Source organism: Lactuca saligna, chromosome 6 (genome assembly GCF_052625555.1).
Source record: "Lactuca saligna cultivar CGN05327 chromosome 6, ASM5262555v1, whole genome shotgun sequence".
NCBI lineage: Eukaryota > Viridiplantae > Streptophyta > Magnoliopsida > Asterales > Asteraceae > Lactuca > Lactuca saligna.
The window spans coordinates 147,952,926-147,968,620 of NC_136422.1; the positions used below are offsets into that span (position 1 = coordinate 147,952,926).

Here is a 15,695-nt window from a genome sequence, read left to right on the forward strand (position 1 = left end):
AACTTTATCCATTAGAATGGTCCAAACGACCAAGTTCTAGCATTTAAGCATCAAAGGGACCCAAAAGTGCATCTTTTTCAACTTAATCCATTAAGTCCAAGTCTCCAACCTTCAGATCTGAATCATAATGATGTTTAGATAGATAAAGTTTCCAACTTTATCAATAACAAGGTCACATATTTTCAAGATCTAAACTTTATGCACTAAAATGACCAAAAGCTCATAACGTCCAAAACTAGCTAGATCGGAAAAATGAATCATCAAGATTCAAACTTTATACCTCTAGAAGATAGATGAAGGTCAACACAGTCCAGATCTACAAGCTCCAATGCAACCAACACTTCTCCAAGAAGTTCCTTCTTCTCCAAGGTGCACCATGCATACTCCAAAGCACTCAAAAACACCTTCTTTTAGCTCACAAGGCTCTACTAGGGTTAGAGTTTCATGGATGGGGTGTTGGAGAGGTGGAGGCAAAGAATGGAATGGTTTCGGGGGATTTAAGGACCTTAAATATGGCTCAAACCATGAAATTAGGGTTTAGGAACTGATCGAGTATGTCCTACGTACTCCTGGTATGCCCAACATACTCAGAATGCGTTAGTACACCCACTCATCGTACCCCCTCTGTACACCTAACGTACTTTGCATAACCCAATACCATCTAAAGTTCAAACTGTCATAACTTCTTCGTTTCAACTTCGATTTTGATGATTTTTATCTCTACGGAAAGGTATTGAGGAGATCTACAACCCTATCTAATTAGTTCTGACTTAAAACACATCAAACTAAAGTCCATAATTCGTAAAATAAGTCTGAAACACTTCTTTCCCATTTACCCTTTGACTCTAAAGCACAAACTAAACTCTTGGATCTCACAATCTATAATACCCACATCCAAAAGGGTATAAACTACTAGGTACCAAATCCCAAGGCCTTATGATACTTGATCTTCGGATCATGACCCCGAATTATGAAATGAACCAAAACAGGGTGTTACAACTCTCCCCCACTGAAATTAGATTTAGTCCTCGAAATCATTCCTTACTATCTCTCCTAACGAACCTACGATCCTGAATGTACTCCTTGAATCACGAATATGACTAGGAAAGTCACCTCACTCTGATAACCATCCACGCTTATTACCGTCGAACCCAAAATAGAGGAAATCACAAGCCCTAACAATAAGTGAACCTCAACTTTGCTCTAAGCCCACAAGTTTCCAACTGATATGCCTGCAACTGAAAACCCTGCTCGATGTATAACTCCTAGGAAGGAAAAACCACTCCAATCCATTTCCACAATTACTCAACTTCATATCCCCAACTGCACAAACCTACCCGTTTTGAACAAATTTATGGACACCTAAAACATATACACCCCTACCATTTACCGATACTGAAAAATCCTCAATAAAAACAAAATCAACTCCATACTAAAAAACCAAGCACGTATAGGTAGTCTTGGTCTATCAACAAACACGAATCCATCAGTCATTCACTCCCAATTAACGAAAGCTCAACCAATGCTCGAACGATCACCAAGTCTGCTTAACCCCAATGACGGCTACAAATCGAACTGAGTTCTCACATCACATTTAGCCCCAACCTAGCCTACGATTTCCCAAGTATTAAAGATGTTGATGCCTACTCACATCCCTTCACTCAACCATGTGATGATCTAAATCATCCTTGAGAATGAAACGAGCCAAGTCATAGACTTCCATCACTTTTACTACCGACTACCAACCGAGTGAATGATACGGCTGCTCCTTAATCTTATAACACTTCCACAACCACATCCTATCCTAGTGAATGCTACATTTGCTCCGCAGTCTTACATCACGTTCACAACTACACACTAACCTGGTGAATTTTATACTTGTTCCACAGTCTTACATCACTTCCACAACCACACACTATCCTGGTGAATGCTATGGCTACTCCGTGGTCTTACATCACACCCATAACTGCACACTAACCAAAAACACTATGAGTCAATACCCCGTTCTACCAGACTCTGTTAGGCGTTCGGATCATGCTTCAGACCCCAAAGCCTTTATCAGAAAATAATAGGAAAAGAGGTCCTAACACCACCCTTGACCTGTACCTAGTAATGAATCCATATCATTTGCTCTGATGCTCATCCCTGAACCAAGAACACTATTTCTTCCTTAACTCTAAACCCTTTCACAACTATGAACTAGCTCTTTAGTTTACTGGCCTTCCCAATTAATCCTTAATCCAACAATATCTTACCCGTACCACCTGATTATCCGTTCAAGACCCCATCAGCCAAACGGTAGTCTGCTCCATGCTGACAATCCGACCTATCTTGGATTCTTCCCAACCTCAAGGAATGCTGGCGCTCCCTCCAGATATACCAACCCAAAACTATAACATGGGAAAAAATCTAAAGTGGATCACACTTGGAACTATTCCCGGTAGCCCCAAGTGACTATCCCTCACTTGGGTTCATCTACATTCTGTTAACTTCATAATCACTGGATTACCTAGCCATCCCACAAAGTTGCTACCTAATCACCACTACATTGAACTTACCGGACTAAGATCCCATCATCAAACGATATCGGGTTCTCACACCCCAAACTAGATGAAGCACTTTACTACTCTCGACCAAGATTGTCGTATCCCAGATTACCTTCCCTTGATACAATTCCACATCCTTCTACAATCCCAACTGATGAAAATGAACCCAAAAGACCCACAATTGGAACAGATGGATAATCACTTCAATGTTCGTCCTACTACCAAAACATACCTGAGTCTACTATAAACCATAATTCCACAATCCAACAATTCATGGCAACATACCTAGAATCCATGATATACCATAACAGAACCTGACGATTGATTGTCACGATCATTGACCTTCAATCATACAGCTCAAAACCTTCGAAGTGTCCCACCCATTGACGATGACTGAGAACAACCAACGATTAAGAATACACTGACAACAAACCGATATTTCTAAGTTTTCCACTGAACTAAAATCATGCAGAACTACATATACCCAACCCTGAAGTTGATTGACAAATCAACCACTGATTATCTTAGACTATAGGTAGCAATATATATCTTGCTGACGAATCCTTCAAACATCAATATTCAACCCGAGCGACCCAAATGACTCATGACCTAAACATTTGCGAACCCAAAAGAACCACTAACTACAACGAGCTCCCTGAACAACAACTTCATGTTGTGAAAATGACTCGTGCACTCCTGAGCTCATACAACAAAGGTTAACTTGCTTTACACCCCGTCTTGACCACATCTTGAACCAAAGCCTCGCATATCCGGACTATAAATCCCTATAATCCGTTCTTTTGAAATCACAAACTCAAACAGATCAATGATCTTTCAAATAGCATGCCTAGTTCTCCCCTACTTGGGTTCAAACTATCACCAACTAACATTGCAAACAAAGCCCACTCAAACCAACTTAGCCGGATATATACCATCCCTGAATCTTGGAATGTATAACATAATGCAAGATAATCTCCTAGATAAAGACCCAACAACTCAAAGACATTCCGAATCTCAGACGGAGACCTTGGAAACTTCCCAGACCTAACTGCCTCTATCACCAAGAATCCCATACAAATGTATAAGAAATAATTCTAATAGCCCATTCATAAAATCAATTCTCTATCTAAGAACAATTCGATTACCACAAACTTCATCTCTGATTCCCTGACATTCACTCCATTGTGAGATGTAATCATGCAACATGAGGCATCATCCTTACAGTCGAGACACGACAAAAGTTTTTGTTCCTAATTCACTTTTCCTGGTCATCTGGAACAACCTGCCAAAACATGCTGTAACTGAAATCAAGGAAAGCATATCTTGGTCCTCATCATGTACAATATCCACGAAAATGAATCTCTTTCCACACATGAAAATTTTGAAGAACAGAATCCTCGCCAAAGAAAATGACATCATAATTCATCGGCCGAGCACTCAATCTTAAGAGTGCAATCCTCAAGCTGCTCATCCTAACCGCTCCCTAATTGAATTCCACAACTCAGACTGGCACTACCTCAAGTAGGGCCCTAAGACCTCGAAATCAACTACTCATCTAGATCTGCACCATTCAATCCCAAATGACATGGCCACTATGGCCCAAACACTCACCCGGCCAGTCTTCTTCCCGGACAGCCATAACCGGAAGGCTAATAATACCCAAAATGTTGCAACATATTGATGGTTCCAAACCATGTTCCTACCATTAAATAGATCCTTAGAATTTTTAGGACTTTCCTTGATTCGAGTATGGAGCCTGTGATTCCAGTAGTACGAGCCCGATACTACCTTCCACACCTATCCGTACTTTCCTCATAATCATCCTGAATCCTCTAAGTCACTTCCTCATAATTAAATCCTCCCAAAATGTGCTAAACAATGCATCATTCGTACTGAATCACTTTTAGGATCTCCTAGGATTACTACCTCAACCTGCCATCAACTGCTGAATAACCTCTACTAATGCCAGTTAACTACTCCACGGATACAATTACATGCAACAAAGCTTAGATAATCCTTCGACGAAAATACTCAACCCTATAATGGTTAGACTCAACAAGAGTCTTACAATAAGCCCAAGTCAACAACTCTAAGATTATTTAACCCTTACTGCATGTAACTTAACATATTCATGCGATAGATAACTTACATCAATATGAGTCCTACAAAGCACAAAGAAAGCAATATTCGAGCATCTAACACTAAAAGCATCACAAAAACAGGCATTCCAACCTCAGAAGCTCCTAAAGATCTCTAATCACTACCAGCGCACACAACATGCGTAAGGCATCTCTCCTAATAATGCATCCTACCATGCAACACTGAGCAGATTCTTAGCCCTAATCTAGTATGCAATTGTCATATACTCACATCAATCATCAATTGTATAACATGCATGGGTATTTTGGGAAATACTTACTTGAGCTTGGCTGATTACACATATCACACCCTTTTTATTTTAAAATTTTCTTAGAAATCAATTTATATAGAAAATTTTACCAAATCCTCAATTTGAGTTCAAAACCAAGGCTCTAATACCAACTAGTAACGCCCCAAATTTGAACCCAAATTTTTTGATGAAAACTTTAAGTATTTATTTAATTCACAACTACAAGATATTAAAACATTTGTCAGAGTATCATTAAAAGTTATCAAGTACACAAGTCCGTCATTGATGCAATGCAATCAAGTCGCGCCCCTCCTTTAATATAAGAAAACCTAAAACATGTAAATTACAAATTGTAAGTACAAATATTAGTAAGTTCCCCAAAATACACACACAACACAACACAAATAAACAATTATGGGTTATCAGCAACCCTAAGGACTATCAGAAGTACCAGTGGGCAAACAGCACGCCCGGTGGGTTATCAGCAACCTTGGAGATTATCAACAATATCAGTCACATACAAACCACATAAGAAAATAATAACAGCTAGACCCAGCTGGTCATTACAACTACAACTATTCTACCACACAAGCTCATACAAACATGCAAGAGTCACAAATACGACTAGCATCCTACATACATAATTTAGTGAGCTGACATTGGTACCTTCAGCTCACGAGCACAAGGAGAAGACTCACTTGAATCAAAGAACCCTGAAACAATACGACATGATCCCTTTTCTACACTGCTTGCACCCGTAAATCCACTAATTCCAGAACTAGATAAAATCTTAATTAATAACCCAAAACCCTCAAGTTTGACACAAGGTCAAACTTGGTAAAAAATTCAACGTTCAACGAAAGTCAAAGTCAACAAGTGAACTTCAGGTTGAGTACGACCAGCGTACTCGGCTCGTATGCATGGTACACTCACCATCCATAATTAGGACCGCATACAAGTACGTGCAACGTACTTGAAGGTACGCCCAATGTACTTGGCCAAAAGGCACTTTTCCCTTTAAGTGCATAATCTCTTAATTCCTTTTATCTAACACTTAAATCTAGTCCCACAACATCATTCTAAGTCATAAAGTTTCCACCTTTATGACTTTCCATGTGTAGAAATGGTCCAAAAATTAAAACCTTAACTTATTAATCTATTAAGACATCAGGACACTTTCAGGGAAGGTATAGAAGGATCAAGATCACATTTTTATGGATCCTAACAACTCCATAATAGATAAAGTTTCCAACTTTATCCATTAGAATGGTCCAAATAACCATGATCTATCCTTTAAGCATCAAAGGGACCAACCGTGCATCTTTTTCAACTTAAGCCATTAAGTCCAAGTCTAGAACTTTCAGATCTGAATCACAATGATGTTTAGATAGATAAAGTTTCCAACTTTATCCATAACAAGGTCACAAAATTTCAAGGTCTAAACTCTATGCACTAAAGTGATCAAAAGCTCATAACATCTAAAACTAGCAAGATCAAACAAATGCATCATCAAGATTCAAACTTTATATAGATAGATCAAATTGAACAAAGTCTAGATCTACAAGCTCTAATGTAACCAAGACTTCTCCAAGAAGTTCCTTCTTCCCCAAGGTGCACCATGCATACTCCAAAGCACTCAAAAACACCTTCTTTTAGCTCACACGACTCAATTAGGGTTAAGGTTTAATAGAAGGGGTGTTGGAGAGGTGGATGCTAAAAATGGAATGGTTTTGGGGGAGTTAAGGAGCTTAAATAGGGCTCAAACCACGAAAATAGGGTTTAAGCACTAATCTTGTACGCCTTGCATACTCCTGGTACACCTAAGGTACTTAGGATGCATTAGTATGCCCAACCTACTCCCCTTTGTACGCCCAACATATCCAACATAACCTAAAATCGTCCAAACTTCAAATGTTCATAACTTTTTCGTTTCAACTCCAATTTTGATGACCTTTAATCTACAGAAAGGTATTAAGGAGCTCTAAAACCCTATCTAATTACTTTTTCCTTAAAACACATCAAAGTAAAATCCATAATTCATAAAAGAAGTCTGAAACACTTCTTTCCCATTTAGCCTTTGACTCCAAAGCACAAACCCAACACTTGGATCATATAATCTACAATACCTATATCTAAATGGGTCTAAACCTCTCATTACCAAATCTCAAAGACTTATGATACTTTATCTTCGGTCATGGCCCCAAATTGTGAAATGTACCGAAACAGGGTGTTACATCATCCTTCTTTTCATTATCCCCTTGTTCACCAGTTTTTATTATGCATCCTTGTGCTACATCAATGCTAGTATAAGGCATTGGTTATCTTTTTACACCTCTTATTTCTCTCACTTATATCTATTATATTCCTCCTCTTGCGTTGAACCTTCCTTGGTCAGTAGCTTTGTAAATATACTTATTGGGTCTTCTTTTTTAATCTCTTCTTTTGTGTGTAGGAACAACGTTCTTAGAGGGTTATTAGGATCATACATAAATCTAGGAAACTTTATGTTTTGGAGCAGCTCCAAGTTTCTGATGTTGTTGCCTATAGTGTTGAGCTGTTATTATTTTTTTTTTTTGTTGTTTAAGTCATTTGTTGTCTAATCTTTATTTTCAGCACTCTCACTTAGGAAACATGTTAGCTTCTTCTATATAGATTTTAGCCTCTAAGTATCTTATGCATTATGATGTGTGAGGTCCATCCCAAGTATCTTCTTTTGGAGGCTCCAATTACTACGTTTTGTTTAAGGATGATTACATTCTATGTACATGGGTTTATCTTATGAAAGGTAGGCTTGATTTCTTCTCTATCTACAACAATTTTAAAGCTCTTGTTAAAACCTAACACTCTGATGGCAAAAAAATGCTCCCGATGCGATTTAGGATGACAATAACTCTAGTGATTTTACTAAGTTACTTGTATCTATTGGAGATGTGCATCAGTCACCATGTACTGATACCTCTTAATAGAATAGCATTACACTTACATTTTATTTATTCTATTTATATAAAAGTAGTAATGTGGAGTGGTTGTTATTTCCTAATGTTAGTAAGAATTTAGTGGAGATATGATGATGCTGAAATGGAATTGATTTGACAGTAATGACCTTATGGAGTGCTCTTTATAGCCTCATCTATTGTGATTGATATCGATATGGACATACAAGTCGTGGATTATATATATATATATATATATATATATATATATATATATATATATATATATATATATATATATATATATATATATATAAGTTCAAATAAAAACAGTAAATAGTGTGAGAATATAAAAACACTCTGTTTATGTTATTATTCTGTAATGAATATTATATATTTGTATTGTTGAACTAATTCTAATATGAATATTAACATTTGATTATTCATATATCAATTAGAATGTTATTATTCTATTATAAATTTATTTATGTGTATTTTTGTAGTAAATTCTAATTTTAGTTTTAATATGTGACTATTCATTTATTCATTATTGAATAATGACATAAAGTTGTGGATATTAAATTCATTGCAGAATAATAACATAAAAATGTGTTTTTACGTTCTCACACTATTTATTATTTTTATTTGAACTATCATATATATATATATATATATATATATATATATATATATATATATATATATATATATATATATATATAAGTAGGTTCAAATGTGGATAAACAAATATTGTGTGGATGTAAGGATTAATATGGATAAAATATTATTTAACTTTAATAAATATTTAATTAAATCATCTACCATTTAATTTAGGCAAATCACTCTATTTAAAACTCTATCAAACCTTCGACCGTATCCCTCCTTCTTCCATCGACCAACCCCATTAGAGCGTCGTCCATATTATTTGAAACCATCCATCCGATCGTCGCGATCTAAATCAGTTTTCACAAATATAGTAATATGTTCGTTGGGTTCACTATAGGAGGTAATCTAGTCAGTATGTTCTAGTAGACGTTTGGATTTTGGCTCCGATTCCGATGAGGAAGAGTACGATGTCGATGATGAGGATGACGTCACCCATAACAAGAACGGTTACGCCCCTATCCCTTTTGCCACCAAGCCTATGCCTCCATCTGCTGATGAAGTCAATGCGATGAAATAGATGAAACTCTGGTTTTGTAAGTATGTCCTTTGGATTTTTAAACCAAGTGTATGTCTCATGTATGTGGATCCTTCATTTCTGTTACCATATGTATCTATTAAAATGCGAAAACTTTTAAGTGCTACTATGGTTCGATTTGCTTATTCTTACACGATATATGTGAATTTAAGATTGTTATGCTTTATTATAATCAATGTTACATTTAGTGTCTCTAGGATTGTACAGCTAAATCCCAAATTTTTCTATGCTTCATTAGTTAGAGTTATTTGTTAAAGTTGTTCTAAATTGATATTGATCACTGGGATGTTTCTGATTACCCTCTATAGTTGATTTACTTTGATTTTGTTCAATCATTTAAGATTTATTAAATGTTAATAAGTAGGGGATCACACTTATGTTCTTCAAGATTTTCTTTTTCTTGTAGCTCTATTTACTGAATATAAGGAGATCACTGTGCTCCATACCACCTGTTTGTGTTTTTGTTTCAGGCTTTTTTTTTTTCATATGCGTTTTGATTGTAATATCTTTAAATAGTTTCTTATTGGCTTATTCATCATTATTAATGTAGGCTTTTGTAAAGAGAATTGGTCCACCTTACAAAAGCAGCATCATTCTTTCAAAATATCAATGTTCATTTTACAAAAGCAACATCATTCTTTCGGAATAGAATGGTCCATCTTACAAAAAACAGCAATATTCTTTCAGAATAAAAGGGTTCACCTTATAAATACAACACCATTATTTCTTCAATGAGAAATCTAGCAGAATGCATTCTTAAATTGTATATCAGTTTTTGTATTTTCGAGAATTGCATGTATCTTTTTCTTAAGAATGGGCGACATTAGTTAGACAATGAATTAAATTTAATTTTATTTTTTAAGAATATATTTATATTTTTCATGTTTGTTATAAGTCGTTAAAGAACGTGTATTGTTGTTTGTCAGAATGAATATTGTTATTCTTCAACTCATAGTTTAAAAATTTGTTATTCTTCAAAATATTCGTTCAATTAGAATATGTATTATGTGAGAATTTGTATTCAATTAAAATATTTATTTTAAACTCTTGGTCCACATTCATTCCTACATCCACACTAATTTATTCAAAATTGTTGAATATGTTTTTAATTTTTTATACTTTATTTTTGCAAATTGTTTGATTAGTCAAACCATATAACTCGGCTCAAATAGCACTTTATTGCTATAATTGAGGTTATGTCGATATGAAGATGTCAAGGAGAAATCTGCTATTTCGATTGAGTGGTGGGATTAAAGTGTTTATGTTGTGTTTCTAGACCCGAGGAACCCTTGTATAGTTTTATATATTTTCTTGAATGATAATAAAAAAGGAATTTCTTTTGATACACCAATCTAACCTATACCTATCACACAACAATCTATTTCTTTTAAACAATTAAATCTAGGAAATTGTGTTCATCATAATTACTTTCTAGTACTTTACAAATAACAACTACTTTTTTTTTCTTTGACAAACCACGTACATTGTTTCTTTGTTCTTTTTTTTTTTTTTTTTAATATATTTCTTATTTTTATTTGTTTGTTACATATCACTTTATATTTTATATTTTAAGATTTTAATTAGCAAAACACAAAGAATCAACTTATTTAATAATATTAAATTTTAATTTGCAAAAAATAAAAGATCAACTTATTTAATAATATTAAATTAATTATCTAAATTATTAAAAATCATTATTATTAATATTATGATTTATTATTTTATTTATATTTAATCATTTATATTTAATTTTCTTGCTGTTTTATTTGAATATGTAGATTTAATGTTTTGTTTGTCTATTTTTTTTTGAACTTTTTGATGATATTGTTCGTTTATATTATTTAGTTTTAACTTTTCGACATTTTTTTCCGTTTATTCGAAATTCGCTCCAAACAAAATCAAATCATCTTAATTTTAAACTTTTTTCTATAGCTCATGATTTTTTTTTTTTGAAAAAAACATTAAAAATATATGTTCAAACGTTGTAAAAAGTTTAAAGAAGAGTTGAAAAAGTAAGAAAAAATTATAAACAATACGACGGCGGTATCGATGTAACGCCTGATGGTCTGGGGATTCGGTGGTCCAACGGCGGCAACTTGGTGGTTTGGTGGTCCGACGAACCGACGATGAAATATAACTTCTAATATATATTTTTTATATGTATAATTATTTGATGTACCGAATGACTCCTATTTCAGCATTATCACCGACGAAATATTTAATCAACTTTTAAATTTTTATTTTTTATTAATATTGTTCATCAGTTTTTAATTATATATAAATTACAAAATCATAAATTAAACTCATAAATTTTTTAAGTATTTTTCAGTAGATATAAATTATTATTAGAGAAATATATATTATTATGAGATAAATAACTATTTTAAATATTACATAACGTGAACCACTATATTATTACTCGTGCAAGGTAAAATTTATATACATATCTATTACTACTAGTAAACGTTTATTTTTAAATAGTAAAAAAAGTTAAATACTAAAAGAAATCTATAAAAAAATATACATTGACATATCTTAAATAATTAGAAAAAAAAAGTTTTAAAGCAAGGTTGATAAGCAGCCAAAAACAAAAGTCGTGGCATTCTTTGAAAAAAAAAGTAAACATTGTTTTTGTCTTGTTTTATTAAAAACTAATAGATCTATAAAGAAATGATTAAAGTAATTATAAAGTCCTTTAAAAAGCAAGGTCAAATAATAATTACTATCATTAATCTAAAAAATAAACCTAGTAATATAGATTGATTTTGTAGAAAGAAAACATGCTGTCGGAGTTGAGTAATCTATGGTCACGAAGTCTATAGCAGCAGACCTTTAGCAATTTTTATGGCCTTCAGAGGTGACAATGTCTATAAAGAAGATATGGTGTCACTGAAAACTTAGCGACAGCATTGATATGTAAACATTATGACGTTTTTAGTGTTAATTACAAATATGTGAAACTATTCCATCATCTTGATAGATCCATCGTACTTATAGCTAGCTATAGGAGGCAAGGGGTTTATATAGATTGATGAATTTGGATCTTTTAGCAGCTTAAACTGGAAATCATTTTTCATGACCTAGCTAGTTGAAATTTTCAGAAATGGAAATATACAAATTAACACTTGAATGACCAAAAGAATAATATCTATGCCTGAATCGTATGGAAAAATTTGTAGGCAATTCCATTCTCATGCATATATATCTTGTTTGAAAATATTGTTTCCAGAAAATTGTTAGCAAATGTCCCGATGCTAATTAGTAGAGTTCTTGATGCATGCGGCTGCATATTAAATGTGACAAGCAAGTAAAAACTACCATATACCTGTCTACTTGCTTTAAGTACCAACCAGCATATTAAATACGTGGGCACATATATCAATGGACCACACATCATTTTATGATATTTTAATTGTTTATTCATACAACATTTTAACACTGCAACATGACATAATTGCAATTGATGACCAAACAATGATCCACCACAATTACTACTTTACGACAACTTATCATACATAATAGAAACAAAGCATTGCTAGAGTTGATATTATTCCCCTCAAAAGGGTTGTTTTACAACTCGGAATGCATAGTCTTAGAGTACAAGAGAGTGTATATATGTTGACTAACTATTTTAAATTACTTATGTATATCATAAATCTCCCTTAGATTCTCTTACTTGAATACCCACATTAGATATTTAAAGAAGAATTGACAACAGTAGTTCTAGCCTTTTAGGGCTGTAAATTGTGGATTGGTGGTTTGCGATGGGGCTGTGCATAGTCCATGACTCCGACATCTTCAGTAACACTGTTATCCTTGGAATTATTTATTTTTTCCTTCGAATCCTTTTGCTTGGACTCCATTGTCAAACGAGCACGATTCTTCCATCCCTACAAAAAAAAAAAACATATATATAAGATCGAAATACAGAAGATGTGTACATATATGTTTGAAAAAAAGCCTCGATCATCCATCAAGTACTTGATTATAGGTAATGGTTTGTAATCTAGAAACCCTATATATATTCGAGTATTTACAAATCAATAACTGAGTAGTATGCGTCGTTAAGTGTTAATTTTTATAAATTGATGAATCTTTCACGGGAGAGATGAAGTTCGATAGTTCTTTAGTTATGAAATATGATATCGAGATCGAGATCGAGATCACAAAGATATGTGTATTTGAAATTCAAATCTAGTAACGAAACATGGAATATCGATATGAAACTTTCTGCTTTGGAGTTATAGTAGTTTGAGAAGTAAATTTATGGATGGTATGCATGCGTGCAAAATTATATTTGTTTTTGTTTTTGAGACTCACAAATCTTACCCAAATGATACTGGGGGGTGGGGGGTAAGGGGTGTTAAACTACATGATCACAAAATGTGTCTTAATTACCTGTGGTTTGGTTCCATCTTGAGAAAGGTTTAACTCGATATCATTTCCTGCAAGCAACATACATACCATGTCAACATAAATAGCTACATTAACAGACGAATTATTTCACAAACACATAAAATGATAATAACCTTTACGCATTTTCAGTTCTTCTGAAGGAAACTCAAGCTTGGACTCCTTATCTTCCATATTAGTTTCCTTACAGTTTCTTCCTTCGTGTCCAACCCTTATTACTGGTGCCTGGATTAAAGTCATTAAACAAACAAACCAATCATATATCTCAGTCATATTATATTACTTTTGAACATGAAAATTAATTAGTTAGCTAGGGCACAAACCTTGCTAGTAATCAGATGAAGTTCTTTCCCGGGTTCCTTGTGGAAGACTCCAAGATGGCGAGAATCGCATGCATGCATGGAAACACAAAGGTGGATCACGAGATAGTAAACAAGGAAATACATTTTTTTTCTCAAGGGAATATGAATAGCAAATGGTTTATTTATATCGACGAGGTACGATTTCAAATGTTGAATGTTGGTTTACTCCGACTAGAGATGGCCGTTTCAATATGTGGTTGTGTTGGTTTCTGATCACACATTATATTGTTAATTTATATATACAAAGACTAGGGTAGGGGCCTGGGGGGAATTGGGGTAATTGAATGCAGATATTGTAAGAGGAATGGAAGGAAGGGATGTTTAAACTTTAAAGAGAGAACATGGAAGTGTTTGGTGATGAATCTTTAATTAAAGATATTGGCATCCTCTACTGTCCCCTTCTCCTTATCACTTTTTATTAATTACGTGGGACCTCTTTATCGGAGTTGCATAATAGAGTTACGTAGATGCATGCAGATGAATTCAAAGCACCGGAGATATACATAGAGTTCAAACTTTAAAATTTGTTCGAGTCCGGATTCCACACAAGTGATCTCTTGTGTGTAATACACATAGATGATAAATGCTCGATTCATTTACTGTTAGATGACGGAAAGAAGCATTTAATTAGTTTTTAATAATTATTTTTGTTTGTCTTGGATCATCTAATTGAGTTTGAGAAGAACCATGTGAAACTTGCATTTGAGGTTTGACAAGATTCATAAATTAGCAAATATAGGTGGGAACCACAAGGAGTGGGTTTCCAGAGACAAAGATGAATGGCTAAACCGCCACTTGCACCACCACTACACGACAGTGACGGGGCCGTGAAATGGTTACCCCACCGCCCAGATCCACCACTCCGTGCCACGTGGCATCTTCCCCATGTTACATTGCTCTCAATCACAAATATGGTAGTCAAGGACGAAGTAACCCTTGATCATCTTCCAAACCTAGCACCCCGTATCCCTGTCAGATCATCTTATGTTCAATCATTATATATATCGGTTTTTGTGGTAAACAAAATTGGGTTTTATGATCAGATAAAGTGTAACGTTATTATATTTTTTACATTATTTTATAATTAATCGTTCTACAAGTTATTGATTATCTTGCTATATACAAAAACAAATAACTTTCTTGAAAACCAAAATAAATTCGACTGATCAGTTGCTAAATATAATTTATTTTTCTACTTGAGATGAGAATTGACTTAAAACATTTTATGTTACATTGTCAACCATATTTTGTATTAGGATATACCAAGTAACATATAAAATATAAACGAATTATAAAATTCTTCAAACCATAATAAAATATAATTATATATGTATTCTTAACTAAATTGTTTATTTTAAATTGTATGCGATATTGTTTTACATCATTAAAATAATTTAAAATGGAGTCTAATCAACATAGACAACAATATATTCTCTTCTATTAATTTCAAGTTTTTGAATGTAATAGACCATCTCACAACTCCAATTAATTTATATATATATATATATATATATATATATATATATATATATATATATATATATATATATATATATATATATATATATATATATATATTACCTTAATTTTGTGTGAGTGGGCTAATGCCTACTTTTTCCCTATATTGGCTACGTCCCTACCAACCACTATAAGAAATGTGAGTATTAGCGGCGACAGACATCACTGCTAAAGGTCCGACATGTCGCCGTCGTTGGCTCACTGCAAATGCTCCATATGTCGCCGTTATTGCTCTTCGTCGCCGCTGATACCCTGTCACCGCTAATACTCATTGTCGCCGCTAAAGTCATCTCGCCAGTAATACACATCCGTCGTCACTAAAGGTATCGCCGC

At 33.9% G+C, this 15,695-nt stretch overlaps 1 protein-coding gene across 1 annotated transcript; it reads right to left on the bottom strand.

The window, feature by feature from the left end:
- Positions 1-12,529: 12,529 nt before the first annotated feature.
- On the bottom strand, positions 12,530-14,140 carry RGF6 (root meristem growth factor). The gene is made up of 4 exons (XM_078961023.1): positions 13,806-14,140; positions 13,599-13,707; positions 13,468-13,514; positions 12,530-12,959 (listed from the first exon to the last, which is right to left on the bottom strand). The coding sequence occupies exons 1-4, from the start codon at positions 13,926-13,928 to the stop codon at positions 12,801-12,803; spliced, it is 438 nt and encodes a 145-aa protein (XP_078817149.1). The 5' UTR covers positions 13,929-14,140; the 3' UTR covers positions 12,530-12,800.
- Between the last annotated feature and the right edge of the window lie 1,555 nt (positions 14,141-15,695).